Source organism: Chrysoperla carnea, chromosome 2 (assembly GCF_905475395.1).
Source record: "Chrysoperla carnea chromosome 2, inChrCarn1.1, whole genome shotgun sequence".
NCBI lineage: Eukaryota > Metazoa > Arthropoda > Insecta > Neuroptera > Chrysopidae > Chrysoperla > Chrysoperla carnea.
In genome coordinates this window covers 37,241,482-37,259,343 of record NC_058338.1, presented here as the reverse complement: position 1 = coordinate 37,259,343, position 17,862 = coordinate 37,241,482, and the positions used below count along the sequence as shown (strand labels likewise).

Sequence of the window (17,862 nt, the reverse complement as noted above, 5' to 3'; positions counted from 1 at the left end):
TAGCCTTAAAACTCCCTATTTACTAAATAGGAAGACATCTGGAGCGGGAATCTAGACATATTGGATACGCTACTAATAAAAAGTGCGCATGCCTAGATGAGATAAATTTTCGTTAAATTTTATAATTATATAATAAATTTTTTATGATAGATATTGTATTTTTAAGCCAAGGCCAATAAATGAAACGATTTTATATTGACGAAATTATACTTTAAATTAAAAGAAAAATATATTTATATAATAAACATGAACCGTATAATATGGCGTCAAACAAAAATCGTTTATTTCGTAATGATTCTTTTATGAATTAGGCAAACATGCAATATAGTATTTATATTATAAATATTATTTTGTAACTATTGTGCTGAGATTTAGGCAAACCATTGTATTTTGGTCTTCATTATTTCTATATTTCTTTGATATTAAAAATTTTTTTGAATTTTTTTATTGCACGAGTTTTAGTTTTGTTTTTGTATCTTACAAAATACATTAGGAATGTTTAATTTTTTTTAAAAATCGCTCGCTCGTATTAATAATCTATTTATATATCGCTCTGAATTTCGCCATTCACCACAGTTGTCGGATGTCATTAGTGTGCAAATATAAAAAAAACAATCTTATGATTATAAATATTAAAATTTACTTATTCAATTCTCTTTGCTTTGAATTAATTGTTACTTTCGCACAAAATGGCGTATGGCGGTGAATATTTTGCTCGTTCACAATTGATGTTTTGCTGTTCAATCTTCGCATAATGTTTGTTCAATGTAAGCAGAAGAATTCAAGAGGAATTGATAGAGTTGTTGTTCTGATTGATTTATTATGTATGTTTGCACCAGTGTTCGCGTTTGCTTTTGTTTACGTACATGATTTTTTGTATGTTTCTCTACTAAACGGTCGACTATTTCGAATACGAAACAAGTAATCTGCTTACAATTCTGCAGAACAAACGTATTATCTTCTTTCATTTTTAATAAGTGGAATGAATTGTGATATTTTGGTTGAATTGAATCTACCTGTACTGTAACATTGCAATAGTTTGCAATTGTTTAAGTATTTGATGATTATTTATAAATTTATCCTTCCTCCGGCCCCCAATTCTCTTCAGTCTTATTATTGTAATTAGCCTCTTCCAATAATTTGTCAGAGTTACCAACGTAAAATGAGTTTGTAGCATTATGTATATTATAATTGTTGCTAAGCACTGATGATGATGTAGCTGAATCGTTGAAATTAGATACACTGATATTGGACACTCGCGAAGCCACACTAATATTACTGTTACTACTGCTGGCACGATGCTTCTTGCTATCACTATTATTAATACTAAAAACGCTTGAAACAAGTTTATTAAATTGTACAGAAGAGTCATTTGTTGTATTAACGACATTTGTGATTGTCGTTGTATTAATAATGTCTTTGGGAGTGGAGGACTGCATTGGTCCACCCAACTGCAACTGCTGGGGTGTAAGAGCCAAGCTGTTGTTACCCACTGTACTCCCAGGCTCACTACAGCGGAAATCAAAACTGCAGCAAATACGCCCGTCCTATTTTAACATACAAAATTTATTCAGTTACTTTTATAAAAAAAATTTATTTAATATATCTTACACTAATTTTACGAAATGATTATTTTATTTGATTATTTCACTAAACCAAAAGTTGGAATATCCATTTACTGTTAAGTAACTTTTCATTAAACCGTAGGAGTGGATAAAATGTTTCGTAATATTAATTGAAATTTTGAATCCAATGTGGATTAAAGTATAGAATTATGGTTGAGCTGATTGAGCAGCTTACTATATTACGAACTAAGAAGTTCGTTGGGTTTATTGTTACATAGTTTTTCGAACTGATTATATTTTCTTCAAATGTTCAAAGACTAGAAAATATTTAAAATTCAAGGTAAGTTCCAATGAAATTTTATTGTTCTATTCTCTTCATCTAATGTTTTATAATTTATTCAATAAATGTTAAAGTTTATTGATTAGAATATTCATATTCAAGAATTTTCAGAACCGTATTCACATGTCGTGGAAATATGGAAAAACAGAACTGCAGGAGTTTCCAAGCTAAGAATTTAGTTAGACAGAAAAATTATCCGAATGCTTACATGCCGTCAAATCACTAGCGTCGATATATACTTAAAAACGCAGCAATGAAGGGGTAGAAAGGTGCCTGAATGCAGAAGTGAACAACGAAAAGATTGTACACTTTGCTAAATCTCAAAACCTTTGTTGATTAGAGCATATTATATGGACCAAAGAGGTGGATCTTAGCATGAAAGTGGAATGTGAGTAACTGACTCACACTTAGAAGAAGGATGGATGGCAGAACAAAGCTTACACAACATATTGGATCGAAAGTACAACTTGCTATGGTTTGTTTCATTTTGGTTCCCTTAACTATTATATTTGATAAAACTATCCTTGCAGCATTGCTGCATAATTATCCGTCCTTTTGTTATTTTTTACAATCACCCATTTCTAAATAACTCTGAAGCTCTAAAGTTTGTATAACTATATCTCTCACGCAATATGTCTCCTATATTTTTGAGTTTATGTTTACGAAAGTTGAAAATCATTTAAGGTTTACGATAATGCCTATGCAACAGTTTTGAGAGAAACAGGCAACATTCGTATATAATTAGTATTAAAATTCATAAGTTCTAAAACAGGATTAAAAAATAGGATTCTTCACTTAAGTCTTCATTACGGAAGACCAGTAGTTTAAACTTAAATTGAGTTCGTAAATAAGTCAATTTTTTTGACAATCATTTTGAATAATTAAATTAAAATAATCATTTAAAAATTTTAAATATAATTGTGCTCGTCTATATTAATTATAGACTATATTTAAATTTCAAAAGCATGCTTAATAAAAAATTTCATCTTCTCCCGACATGCATTGTTTTGGTTAGTAATCATAAACTAAAACTAAATAAAATAAAAATGCATTTATTATTAATGACAAACCAAAAAACAAGGTGCAAAGTTTGTTGGATAGTTATAATTAAAAACGAGCTAATGTTAAGCAAGCAACATGCACATATAACAGGTAATTCAAAAATAAAGCAATTTATTTGAATATTAACAAAAATTCGGGGTAATAATAATCATAAATTCATAATATAATCATAAAATGGTTTTGGTAGATTTTTAACCGATTCCGCCACTTTACTTTATCTCATATTCGGAGTTATAGCGTGTTGACCTCTGCAGGCCATGCTATCAGCCAACAAAGTCATATATACTATGGACTGTAGAGATAAAGAACACAATCTTATATGGCTGTTTGAATCAAAAGTGACCCCAAAATAGCATTAAATAAAGGGTATATAGTAGCGCTAATGTAACATACGGACGGAGTGTAATTATACGAAAGAGTGAGAAAGTATTATACAAATGTATTATACGACTTTGTACTCCGTCTCACTTTTCCTATTGTATTGCATGGTACCAATGCTACACCAATGCCATCTTAATTTAATGCAATTTTAGGATCACTTTAGTGCAAATTTTTTTAACACCGAGATTGTGTTCCTTATCTCTACATTTCATAATATGAACTAATTGCTTAAATCAACCAATATAATATTTCAATAGTTTGTTTAATTGAGATTTAATTTGTTTGCAGCTTAATGATGATGGAAATGGTCTAAATAATTAAATATTGAATCGAGTTAGTATCAACTTCGTGATTATTTTTAAACTTACAAAAGTTGGTGTTAGGACGAATAGGTAAAATTTAAATTATTTATTTTTATCGAATTCAGTATTATTTGAAACAAGAGGTTAGGTAAGGGACTTCATGCGTTGCGAAACTGAATCATTTTTATCTCTCAATTCCTTAACAACGATGGCTGGGTATAATTATTAAAAAATAATGTTAAAACCTCCTGCTTTTGCGTGGATCTGTAAATTCGACTAATCCATTTGGGGAGGTAATTCGTAAAATATACTTATATGTTTAAAAAATCATAATTTGTAGCCCGATTGGCGTCACTCTATATATATTATAGTACAGGAGACGGTTTAAGGTCGAGCTTTCCCCGATCTGATAACCAGATGAGACATGGCTTTGCTGAAATTTAAAATAAGAAATAATTAAGAAAGAGGGGTGCCAAGCGGACTACTAGTTATAATTTTTTAAATATATATTATTCTTCTTTCTTTGTCCTAAATTATCTCCCGTATTGGAGTAGTCGACTTTTTGTAAACCCAATAAACCAATATTTTTATAATACTAACAATTATTTTATTTTTATGCTAATATCAGAATCCAACGTCAGAATTAACTGTAGTAAAAACTTTTTAAAATCATTTTCATGAATAAATGGGGTTGAATTTTGTTAATATAAATAAAAAATTCATGATTATTGACCGTATTTTGAATTATATGTGAATTAGGGAGAAGAAATCAATCAAAAGTTGAAGAAATCTCTACGAGAACAATGTCTACATTTAAGTGAGTTTTTATACTGGTTGAAATTGATGTTCTTCGTTAAGTTATACCGTTTTACTTAAAATATGTTTATATCGAGTATAGAGTTTTTGACATTCTAAGAACTTTCTAAATTTCAGTTTTCATTCTTATTTTTGTTGCCCAGGCTATTCGTTTTCCCATTCGAAAATCACAGTCTTCATATTCCATGGGATAATTTCACTCAATAAATTCAATCCATTTTGTGATATTCGCTTAAATAAAAAACACTGATCGCATCCAGAATATAAAAACGATTTATGGTACGTATTAGCAATCGTAAATTTCTTCTAGACATGACCTGTCATATTGATTAAAGGAATTTTCTGAATGCAGCCAATAAGTTTTACGTTGTATTTATAATTATGTTATGTTTTCGTACACTTTTTACACTTTTTATGCTCGGTGTAAGAAGAAAATAATAGCTTTATATAACATTAGATAGAACTATTCTTTTTTACTTCCAAAGAGTGGAAATAGTGTATGTAAAAGAAACTACATTCGTAAACAATTTAATTGTGAATAATTGTACGCCAGTTTTAATACTGATGATATTAAACATAAAAAGACGTACGTAATTTGGCCAATTATATGTCTTACTTCTTATGTTTTGAAAATTAGGAGAATGAAACACTTAACTCTGGTTAGTTAATTTGATTATGTCTTCCATTCACGTCTTTTTTTTGTATGTGCCATAGCCATTATATTTGGAAAAAAGATTCGTTTCATGTATAATTTGAAATTTCGATTGAGTTGTATAAAAAATCACTTAATTAATTTAAATATTTTGATATAAAAATACGTAAAATGCATTAAAATACATTCAAATTAAAAATTAAAATAATGAATTTGTGAAATTACCTGTTATAATATTTAATTATATTATGTTTTTCATAGCAGTAATGTATAAAAATGTAAAAAAGCAGTATAAAGTGTATAAATATTAATTAATAATTTAGAAAAAAATTCAAGAAAATAAAAAAAATGCTAGTTTTAAGAAAAAAAAAGAAAAAAAGAAAAGAAAAACAAAGAAATAAAGAGAGTGTATAGTTATAGTGACGTGATTACCGATGCACACTATACGCGACATTGCTCACCAGTTGGTCGCAGATCGGCACCTGCAAGGGAACCCAATGTTACCATTTGTTAGTATTGTTACTCATCATCAGCATTATTTAGCGCGATGTAGCAGCGATCACAGCATTTTTTTTAAATTAATAGCTAGCATATCTAATTTTTGTATTTTATTTTTTATATTATTCTTTGTAAATTAAAATTGCCATCGCTGTCCATATTAGTATATTGCCAATAAGATATTTTCAAACTTTATTTCAAAACGACATGTAAAAAGTTATCGTTAATTAATTCTAAGTGAGATGTCTAAAGGCTTCAGCATGAACTTCTGTATAAATAAAATAACGAAAGACGTTCTATTTGTTACTTTTAGAATCACGAAACTAAATTCTTACAAAGTGAGTGACGGATAAAAGGTTAGTTTAGCGGCTTTTGCCAAAAATGATCTATAACATTCAGAAACAAACTTTGTTGGAAAATTTCAATGTTAGGTTAGGTTAGGTTACAGTGGCTATCCTGGGGTGGGACACACTTTGACCATATGGTCCGTTGTGATACCAAAAGAGGGTTGGCCCATTCCCGGCCACTACTCCATGAACCATTTGGATCTGTTTAAGAACAGCAGGAGTGCTTTGACGTCGACGGACTCTAGGTCGGAGAGGTCGTCAAAGAGAGGCTGGTTCAAGTAAGTCCATCTCCTCATGACAAGAGCTGGGCAGTGACAGAGAAGATGAGACATTGTCTCCTCCACCTCACCACTGTGACAGCTCCTGCAGTAAAATTTCAATGTTAAAAAAAAATTGCGTTTCGTACCTAGGAATGAATTAGTGGCTCAAGTAAATTAAAACTATGCAGTTAATTATTTTGTTTATTATTAAAAATATTATTAAATATTTAAATTAAAAATATTAGTTTAAATATTTTAATAATAAGTCAAAGGTTTGAAGAGACTTTACCAACTTTCAGTTGAATTCTTTTTTTACTTTTTGTGAATTTAGTAGAGTGAAAGTATATCCCTCTCTTAGTTCGAGCTATACCAAGACCAAAAACAAGCCAAACCGTGTTAATTCAATCCAGCTCAAGTAGTTGGGTCAATTAGGGATAATTGGAAAAGAGCTTTGGAAGAGTAATATAAATACACGTCATAGAGCTTACAAAATTCCCATAATGTTACTATAAATTAGATCTTTTTCAGCAAAAAGTTAAGCAATTATTTTTTTCAAATCTTGACACAGAAGGTCGATAGTAATATTTTTGTAAAAAGATGTTCCGGAAAAGAAAATTAACAGTTATCGCATAAAGTTTTTACGACATTTTTATTAAAATCAAAATTTCTTATAGTCTGAAGCTTTTTAGTTGTCGTTACGAAATAATTTACTAATTTATTATAGAATGAAAATATCATAGTTATTGTAAAAATTTGTATTAAAAATGAATTAATTTATGAACAAGATTGTAATTTGGTGAGCGATGATTTTATTTTAAATATATCTCTTTCGTTTTTTACATATTTTGTTTCAGTAAATAAATAAAAATGTAAAATAGAACACTTGGGGAAAATATTTATTGAAAGTCATTGTAAACAAAGTATGTAAAAAATGTAAGAAAATTACTAAAAATTGAAATGAAATTAATGATATTGCTAATTTTATTTTAAAATGAAAAATTTCGCATTTTATCACATTTAAAAATGATAAAATATTGATTTCTACTATATTTAGAAATAGATCTATTTATTTTAAAGTAAATTGTATATCGACAGCATGATCTTAGCGGTTAGCGCTGAGCAAATACATGCCCTATAGAGTAATTCAATGATTTTTAACAGAATCTGTACCTATTGAAAATTTTTAATTGAAAAAAAAAACAGATTTTTGCATTGATTAATGAAATTTTTGAAATTAGATTAGATTCATTAAAAATCACTGTTCATATGAAAATATGATGTATAAAAACACACATCTAGCTAAAAAGAGCATGGAGCAAAATTCTGATGTAAAAAAAACACTGACCGCTAAAAATTATTATTATTTCAAATGCAAAAAGTATATTAAAATGTTAAATTAAAAAAAAAACCACAGAAGCGCAGCTTTATTATTATTTTTTGTATTAATATTGCAAAAATACCTTTAAAAATTTTTTACGTATTATGATGTTAAAAAAAAATTCTTTTTAATTGAATTAAAATTTGTAAAAAGTCGGGAGAGCCGAGATTTCATCATCATATACTTTAACGCGTCTGTTTTTTTGTATATTAAAATATATAAACTGCGTTTGTGTTTAAGGATATTTATGACAAACCTTGCAGTTACAAGCCGTGCAACGATCATCTGGATCTTTCCATGTTGATCCTGAATCGTAAAGGCGTCCTGCGTAAGTACACGGCAAGCCTCCATTGCTTGCATTATGGTACGTTGTTAATGAACAAGGATCATCGTTACATCGTTCACAACAATCACCAGGTGTTCGAATTCGATCCAAACATGTTAACGGTGGGCATTCGAGTTGCCAACAATCAATTTGGCCAGCCTTAAACAAAGCATAAAAGTTAATAAAATAAAAAATATATAAATAAAATCAAGTGATCTAAGTGTGTTTCTATTTAAAGACTTTAATGTCATTTTCCTATAGAAAATGGTCCAATGTCTTAAAAATTCGGATTTTTGAGATATAGGGAAGAGGGCAGTAAAGTTGAAATATTAGCAATAATACAAAGGGAGTTTATTCGACTGAAATATTTCATAAGTGAATGAAAAAAATTTTGTAATTACCAAACATTCACATGTTTGACACTGATATATCCAACGTTCACCACTTCTAAATAAAACTTGCTGTAATTCTTGATGACGACACGTTTGATTTGGATCACACTGCGGACAACATACATCATGTGCACTATTTTTTGCTGTACAATCACATACAGGATCCCGACATGATATCACACCTTTATTACATGCACATCGTTTACATGGCGGACCACCGTCGGGAATTGTTTCTTTACCATCTGGTATTTCTTTACCCTTATAAATACAATTTTGACTACACGTTGTTTGACTATGGTGATGATCATCTTCTTGTATATCTGGACACACACACATAAAACTCCCCTGAGTATTTACACATCTTGCTGACGGATGACACGTATGCTTATCTTCTTTACATTCGTCAATATCTGATCAAAATAAGTCGAAATTAAAAATTAATGTAGTTCTTATTTTTAGAAGAATAAATTTTAATGGTTAATAATAATAAAACAAAGAGGGATGCCATAAACGGGTTCTTAGCTCTTAGATCAAGGGATCTTCTGTTCCCTCTTTGAGAACAATCTGTCATTCGAAGACGAGACGTCTCGCTATTTTAAGCATATGAAGCTTTTGGAGTTGAACCCAAAATGGTATGCAACATTGCAAAACAGTTTTACACGAAACCAAAATAAATTGCACGTTGACAAGGCGAAGTTCAGTTATAATCTTGAAGTTTGAGTTTCCGTGAACACGGGAATTGGTTGGTTAAACATCAACGAATTGATTATTGCTCTTAGAATATAAATATTATTTTATTAGCTTTTAATTTACATTTCAACTCATTTATATAATTTGTGGGATCATAAAAAATTAAATTTAGTATTATATATGCGATGACAGGAACTTACCTTGGCACAATGTGCCCAAAGTATTATGATGAAATATCGTTCTATATCCTGGCTTACACTTACAATAATACCATCCAGGCATATTTACACATACTGATGTATCATGACATTGATGAACACCAGTAGCACATTCATCCAAATCGAGTTCACAATTGGGACCCACATAACCTTCTCGACACGAACACTGATTTGGACCCACACATTTACCCCCATTCAAACATGATTGATTACACACAGCTAAAAAAGAAAAACATGTTATACTTAGTTTTGCAAAAACTTTTACTTAATTTTTATTAAAATAATTTAATTTGCGAGGTGGTTTTAATGAAATTTTACGAGGGGAACTACAAAAAATAATGGTAAATATTACAATTTTTCTTAAGCATTCTTTGATAGGTGAATGCTTTGAACAATTTTGAATTTTTTATAGTAATTTTTGGGATTTTTCGCCTTAGTCAACGTTAGTATGATTTACTACTTTATGTGCTAACCGTTCCAGCTTTCCCAGTTTCTTTACTTTTCAGTTTTTTTATTTCAACAACCATCACTGCTTTATTTATTTTAAAGATGCGTATGGTTTCGTTAAAAAAGACCTTTTTTAAAAACACGAGTGAAATGAAATTTTCAAAAATGAAAATTCTAGATATCGTAAGTTGAAACCACCTTTAAAAAGATCAACGGAAGACTTAAAATATTAAACAATTGATCCAACCTTTGTTGAATCAGTAATAATGGACTCTATACAGGAAATATTCTAGTTTGTCTTTTCTTGACTTAGCACTGGGAATATTGTCTGATTCGAGATTCTAGAAAAACGGGTGGGGCAAAATAAACTTTAAATCAATACGTTAAATACAGTATATTTCAGGTTAAAATGATTTTTAAAACGTTTTGAAGGCATTCCAATCATTGAAAGTAACAAGCGTTATTAACAATCAAGACGAAAAAAGTATTTTATAAATTCACACAAAAGGTAAAGTACAGGGTAATAATATGCCATCTTCAGAAATCAAACGCTGCTAATTAGCGCAAAAAACTAATTAATTACTAGTTAATAATTAAATAGATGAAAATATATTTTTCCATGAAGCAGAACATAATATACATCTTTCTTTACGTGGTTATCGATATTGTCTGAATTTGAGGAATAAATGAGATGAGAATGCTAGGACGCTAAAATTTACTCCCATTATATTACTTACAAATATATTTCACGGTTAAAAATACTTACGTTCACACTTAAATCCATCTCCTGAATAACCATCTTTACACACACAATGATAACTTCCTAAAGTATTAATACACGTCGCATGTATATCACACGAATGTTTTCCAGTACTGCACTCATCTAATTCTACACAATTGAATTTATCTAATCGTCTATAACCTGGTAGACATTCACAGGTATATGATCCAGGAGTATTTACACATTTTGTATTTGAATGACAATGATGGCCGTAAATTCCACCTTGTTGAAGACATTCATCCACATCTATATTAAAATATTATTTTGTTTACCAAATTTTAAAATTTGTTTATAGTCAAATGTTTTTAGTAAGAAATCTTTCGTAAGGAAAAAAAATTTGAATAAATAAGTGAAAATTGAAAAAGAAAAAAAAAATTAATGTATTCATATTATTAACGCGAGGTGAACCAAGATCCAAATTATTCCATTTCATTTGCTCTATCCGCGACTCCAAAATACTGAACTGGCCTCTACTGCTTTAAGGAGTTATATCCAGTTAGAATTTTCAAAAAATTGATTCTTTTTTCATTTTCGGATTATGAATATATTTAAGTATAAAGTCTCTGAAAATTTCAAGTTGTTCCGATAAATATTCACAAAGATAAACGCATTAAAAAAAAGCGTTTTTCTCGAAACAGCATTTTAAAAGTCGGTGAGGAAGATTTCTCCGAAACGGCTCGACAGATCGACTTCGAAGTTTTACACAATCTTCTTAGATTTTTTCCCCAGATAATAATCGAAGGAATAAAATTTCTAAAAATTATTTCGATATTTTAGACCACTTTGAAGTTGGAAATTTTTTGAAGAATTTTCCGCCATTTTGTCAGCTTCGATTAATACCTGTATTCATGTATCGAATAAAGAAATTTTCTGGATTTTTTCATTTTGGATAATTCAAACCAGAGATATGGTGCTCACCGCCACACAATTTTTGAAATCGGACAAAGGGATCTTAAAGTTAAAGAAATGTCCTATATGTAAGTACGTTTTTTATATTTACGTAAAATAAATTGCCTTGCCAAAAAACGCTTGCAACTGGATATAACCCCTTAAACATGATGTGGAGAGGAGGGTGTAAAGATTATCTTAAAACATAAAATTAAATGGCATAGAAAGGTAATTTCTACTAATTGACTTACGAACTAGAGTTCTGTATGATATAAAATAGATTATATGTCATATGGTTTTTTGTTTGTTTATACCATGGAGATAGAGGTTTAGGTATACCTTACAGTTTCTTGGATTTGGCGTATCTTTAAAACGTATGTATTGTTAAAAAAGAATGAATAAAGAATGAATTGAATTAAATTATTCCCAATTTACTTAAATGATTTCTTAATAAAAACAGATACTTATATATATATTTGTGGAAATAAAAAATTTGAATAATGAAAACCCATTAAAATTATGAAAATGAATGAAAATAATACCTATTATACCATGAAATTATATTATATATGAATAAAAAAGCATTGTTAATAGTACCATTGCACATATGGCCATCGCCTTGGAAGCCTTGATCACATTGACAAGCATAAGTTGTTTGTAAATTGAGGCAGGATGCGTTAGCATGACAAGTGTGTCCTTTGGCACAGTAATCAACACCTGTTATTGAAAAATCACAAAAGAAAAATATTTGTTTTGTTAGTAAAATGTAAAAAGCATTAATTAGCATTATTATGATTATTTTAATTTGTAAGAAAATCGGTGCATACAAACAAAACATTTCTTACCAATTAAAATTTATTTGTTATTAAAAAATTTGGTTAGTTTATGAAAACAATTATATGAAAAATTTGAATACAAACCTGGACAAAATTTACAACATTCACCATGTACACTAAATTGTTCCGATGGTGGACATTTGAGCGGTGGACACGTAGTCTCTGGATCTACGCGTAAGCAATGCATACTTCCATCTCGACATTCACACTCTAAACATTCACGCAGAGCGACCAGATCCCCGTGGTCGTACATTACTCCGCGCATGAAACACTGCTCTGCAACCAATTTACTCATCACTAAAATTCTTTCTACTTATATTAATTTATTGTATTTTGGAGTGTTTAAATAATTCTATTTGAAAGATCTCATTTTTGTGTTGTGGAAAAAATGGTAATCATTTTTTTTAATTGTCTACTAAAAGGAGGTTGAATGAAAAATTTCGAATCAGCTTCATTTTTTGAAGATTCAGATTTCAGAAGTGAGATAAGCAGCTCTTTTATTTATTAAGAGGGGTTTGAAATTGAAGAGGTATCACGAATTGGAAAGAATACGATGAAGAAAGAAAAATTTTAAATGATGAACTTTTCCGTATTCTAGGAACTATTCAATGTTACCCGATTTATACATTTGATTATGGATGAGTTTTGACGATTTCTTGAGTTTCCCGGAAAATGCTAATGGATTTTCCTTTTCTAAAAGTTAATTAATATGCAAATCGTCATTATAGACAAAGGAGGTGGTTTTAATAAAGAAATAAAATAAATTAAGAATAAGAACAATATCACTTACTAAGGCATGTTGGACAACACTCCCCAGGATTGGTATAAGGTTTTTTACAGTTAGGTTTCGGACATTGAACAGGTCTGCATTGAACCTCACCATGCTAAAAATGAATAAGAGATTATTGAATAGATTCATTATAATGAAACATAAAAAGTAACGTATACTAACCACACACGCACACATCTCACAATCACGTTGCCAATTAGCACCATCAGCATAAACTGAACCGTTAACACTACATGACTTCAAACAATCACACTCTTCGACTTTTGTAATTCGCCCTTCGGCGGCTTCTAGCTGCAAAATAAATCCATTAGGAGATATCTAGATATAATGCATTTTATTTTTTGAAATAAGACAGTAAATTAACTACAGTTATAGTCAATATAACTCGAGATGTACATTTTAAAGCACTAATAATGTCTAGTTACAGTGATAGTGTTGGGAATAAATGCCTGCACATTTTGGCATAATGAGATGGTTCCACTGCACAAGATCCTTGACAATACATCTACAACAAAATGTCAGGTTCGAAACATCCAAACGACACAAAAATTTGGATAATATATTCAATGGACAAAATATTCATGGGACATCATGTTCTGACATTAGATTGGAAATTCTTCGGTTTTCTTTAATAGCCAATTTAGATCCTTAACGGTAAGAGATGGAATAACACTTTAAATCAGAAAGTTGATTCTCATAAAAAAAACTAACAATTTTTGATCAAAACATTTTTTCGAAAAACGTTAGCTTTCGGAGAAAATGCGACTTAAAAATATGTCATAATTTGCATTTAATCAAAAGAAAATACCTTTAAAGTTTATCGATAATTGTAAGTCAAAGTCATGAACACAAGCGAATCGTCTCTTGCCCTTGAAAATTTTTTGCTAAAGCATTTTTCCGTAGTTAGCGCATTTTCTTTCGATTAAAAGCAATAATGACATATTTTTAAGTTACATTTCCTCCGAAAGCTGACGATTTTCGTAAAAGTGGTTTAGATGAAAAATGATAGTTTTTTTGAGGATCAACTTTCTAATTTAATGAGTGATTCTATCTTTTACCGTTCAGGATATAAATTGGCTACTAAAGAAACCCGAAGAACTAGGTTCAATCTAATGCCAGAACATGATGTCCTTCATCAAACTCTGCAACTGTTGTTTAAGTTATTTTTTGATTGGTTAACTAAAAAAACGAGATATTTAGGTGTATAGATTAAAATTGCCCACCCTCTATATCTAAAATTCGAAGTCGAATTTTTTACTGCTTTAAAATGTACAATAATTTAGTGAATAAGATTAGTTTTAATTTTTGTGTATTTGTACCTAGTTCTACTATTAGTCATATCCTCGTTAGTAAAACTTAGACTTTGACAAACACTTAGAGGATAGAGTTAAAATGCTGACGGAAAAATTAAATTATGTAAGTAAATAGTTTTTGAAAATAATAAAATAACAAATACAAGACATCTTTTAGCCAGGAAATGTACAAGTTGTTACTGTATCATTACTTTTGTATCATCTGCTGGCTTAGAAGCAGAGTGATTCTACAACAAAACGTAATGATGTCAAGAATGTTACGAAGTTTACAGTACATTATGTATTGATATGCATGTAAATAAGTTTCTAAAAAAATTATTTTACAAACCCTTTGCGATACTTCTAACAACCGCTTGGATAATTCTTTAACTGTATTTTGTAATAACGAAAATTGTCCACATGTTGGACAAGTTGAATCTAATTGTGGACATTGATTTAAATAACCATGAGGTCCTGTGATTAATGTAACTTCTTGAAGTGCACCCTAAAAATATAATAAAAAATGTTAACTCTGCGAATCAAGCACTACAAAGCTACTTCTAAAACTTTGTATCTTAACATAGCCGCAAAGGCGAAGTTCCTAGCAAAAGATAACCATTATGTTTCAATTAATTAATTTTGTAATTGCATTGATTATGTTATATTTAAAAATTTGTTAAATCGCTTTTGTTTTGATGAAAACTTCCATTCGTGATTACTAATTTAGATTCACTTCACTTAATTTGGCTTCCGGAAATCAACCAAATATTTGTTTTGACCGTACTTGTCAATGAAAAGAATTTTGAGAGAAGGAAAGGAAGGTGTGAATTCCAAATGGTAATTTTATTTTTGAACTAAGTGTGTAGGCTGTTGATCATTTTATTGACTATAATACCACTAAGGTATATTTTGTAGATCGTTATTATCGAAAAGAAGAATTGTAGCCTTCTTGTTTCTGAATTTCTTTATTTATACCACTTGGTACAAAGTAAGAAGTTTTAATGCGTATACACCCTCAAATGCAATAAAAATGAACTAGCAGTTGAATTCTGTCAAATAATAATGTATCAAAATTAAACTAAAAATTTTGTAAATAAATATTTGAACCCCCGAATCAAAAAGAGGGATGTTATAAGTTTAAACCTATGTGTGTCTGCCTGTCTGTCAGTCTATCGCATCGAAGCTCTTAAACTCATGGACCAATTTTAATTTTAGTTTTGTTTGAAAGGTAATAAGGAGTGTTCTTAGATATTTTTCAAGTGCGAGTATAGTGTTCCGTACGCGAAACATTTGTCGGGCGTTTTTAAATTTTTGTAAACCCTTGTATATTCTAAATACTATATAGAAACATAAAAATACATAAGACACTGGACAGATTTCATAAAATACGTACATTTATTTCTATAATTGCTTATATTTAGAGAAGTAATTTGGTGACGCCATAACCTGAGACTACATATTAAAAATTGTTTTGCAAGATAATTATTTAATTGCTTATGTCTTTAATGTTTATCAATAGATTTTAATTTTGATTTAACATCTTTCCATCTATTTTCGCACATTTTAAAATTTTAACGAAAGACAGTGGTGGATTTACACTAGGGGCAGTCGGGGCTAGTGCCCAGGGCGGCAAATTTTCTAGGGCGGCAAAATTTGGAATGTGAGAAAATATTTTCTATACAATATATAATTAACTAATTCTTTTAAATAAACATTTTATTTTTCAAGAAATATAATTTATGCATTATGTATCAAATCAAAATTTTGTATATTATAATATGGGAAATTTAAGTGAAAACTATTAAAATAGTTTAATTAATTTATTTCCATAAAGGTTTGCAAAAATAAAATTTGATATTTTTATTTTCTGGAATTGATAAATTAATATACTTTTTTTGAAGAATTAAAAATATTTTCAAATTATGTATGTCTTTTTGATAACAGAAACTTTAATTGATCAATGAATTTTCCTAAAATTGGAGAATTATCAAATAATACTAATTAATTTTAATTTAAAAGAACAGTAATAAATAATATGTAATACATAATAAATTTTCTGCAATTAATTAGTTATTCTAGTTTTTTAAAAATAAGATATCAAAACTATTAAAATAAAATTTCAGTCATAGGGCGGCATTTTCTAGTGCCCCAGGGCGGCAGAAATTTAAATCCGGCCCTGACGAAAGATACATTGAAATCGACATCAGGTTAAAATCAATTAATGGTTTTACTTACAATCTGTATTTACGCGGCAAAACTTTGATTGACTGGCTTATGTTTATTGCATTCAATTGTATATTTATTTCAGTTTAAATTAAGGGAAATAACTTATATAATATTACCTTAAAAAATGAATGATTCTTATTACGTTGACCAATCCACAATTGTAATTGTGGTATTGATAAATTTCGATCTGGTGCACCAGGTCGTAACAGTCTTCTATATAATGGATGACAATCCACAAGTAATTCAACTTGCGAACCGCTAATTGATAATGCTAAATCGTGCCATGAATTATCAGCTAAACGAAATGGAAATGTTTCCATATGTACATAAGTATCTTGATATAATGAATAATGTAAACGTATTTCATCACGACGTCCACTTGATTGTAATTCTAAATATCTATTTGAACCACGTGAAAAACTAATTATTGTACCAGAATTATCTTGTTCTTGGCGTAATGATGCGGCTATTGTAAATTCAGAATTTTGTCGTATTAATTCTGCTGCTCTATCGAATACTGTTTGTGGTAAATGCAAATCACGATGATCACCTGCCAAATGTACAAAAACAATTTTTCAATTAATTTTATTAGTCATATTTCGATGTAGAATTATAGACTACAAGGCCATGCTAAAATTTTTCGATTGAAATGATCCACCAGGAATCATGTTGAAAAAGATGTTTTTATATGTTAAAGTAAAGGGGGAAAAAGACAAATTTGTAAGAACTAAGAATGGGTACCAGAAGAGGGCATCAAATTGATTAATGAAGACAAAAAACGGTCCTATTCTTTTTCCTTAAATCCGTCACTATCGTGGGTAGTAATTATTTGGAAAAGTGTAAAAATACACGAAGGATAGTAAAATTGCTTCAGTGGATATTTTTTTGATTTTTTCTACAGGTTTAAGATGATTGTTTCCCTACAGTATTGTAAAAAAGTTTTGGTTTATTGCACGGTACATACATATAAACCAAATACATACTTTGTAGTCAAATAATGTGTTATTTTTAGCTTTACAAGACCACTCAACTACAAAAATATATAATATATTGTGTGCAAGTACTGCTTATAAATTAGATAATATTGATATCGCTCTTCAATCATCAATACTCTAACTATTACTATAGTCGTATCTGTTCATCAAATGATGGATCTTCGATGAACTTAAGATTAAATTAAAATTTTGTTTTTATATCATCAGCAACCTTATATTTTTATGGTATTATTATAAAAACTACAAGATTGTCTAAATATTTTAGATAGTTTTTTATCACACTCTCTAAATTTTTTAATATAGAAATATCCAATTGAAAAGGATAACCTATATGATTCATAATTTTTTCAGCCAACTTTGAACGATAAAATAATAATAAAA

The 17,862-nt window shown here is 29.3% G+C and overlaps 1 protein-coding gene across 1 annotated transcript in view; it reads right to left on the bottom strand.

Annotated features, from left to right (window-relative positions):
* Nucleotides 1-371: 371 nt before the first annotated feature.
* Nucleotides 372-17,862, bottom strand: part of LOC123291844 (protein kinase C-binding protein NELL1-like) — a 142,866-nt gene continuing 125,375 nt past the window's right edge. Inside the window, exons 3-14 of the mRNA XM_044872273.1 lie at nt 16,603-17,036; nt 14,610-14,765; nt 13,131-13,259; nt 12,969-13,062; nt 12,263-12,454; nt 11,940-12,059; nt 10,440-10,700; nt 9,209-9,445; nt 8,328-8,728; nt 7,858-8,085; nt 5,580-5,600; nt 372-1,547 (exon numbers count right to left, since the gene is read on the bottom strand). Of these exons, the coding sequence (XP_044728208.1) occupies nt 1,077-1,547; nt 5,580-5,600; nt 7,858-8,085; nt 8,328-8,728; nt 9,209-9,445; nt 10,440-10,700; nt 11,940-12,059; nt 12,263-12,454; nt 12,969-13,062; nt 13,131-13,259; nt 14,610-14,765; nt 16,603-17,036 (2,744 nt within the window). The 3' untranslated portion in view covers nt 372-1,076. The remainder of the gene's footprint in view (nt 1,548-5,579; nt 5,601-7,857; nt 8,086-8,327; nt 8,729-9,208; nt 9,446-10,439; nt 10,701-11,939; nt 12,060-12,262; nt 12,455-12,968; nt 13,063-13,130; nt 13,260-14,609; nt 14,766-16,602; nt 17,037-17,862) is intronic.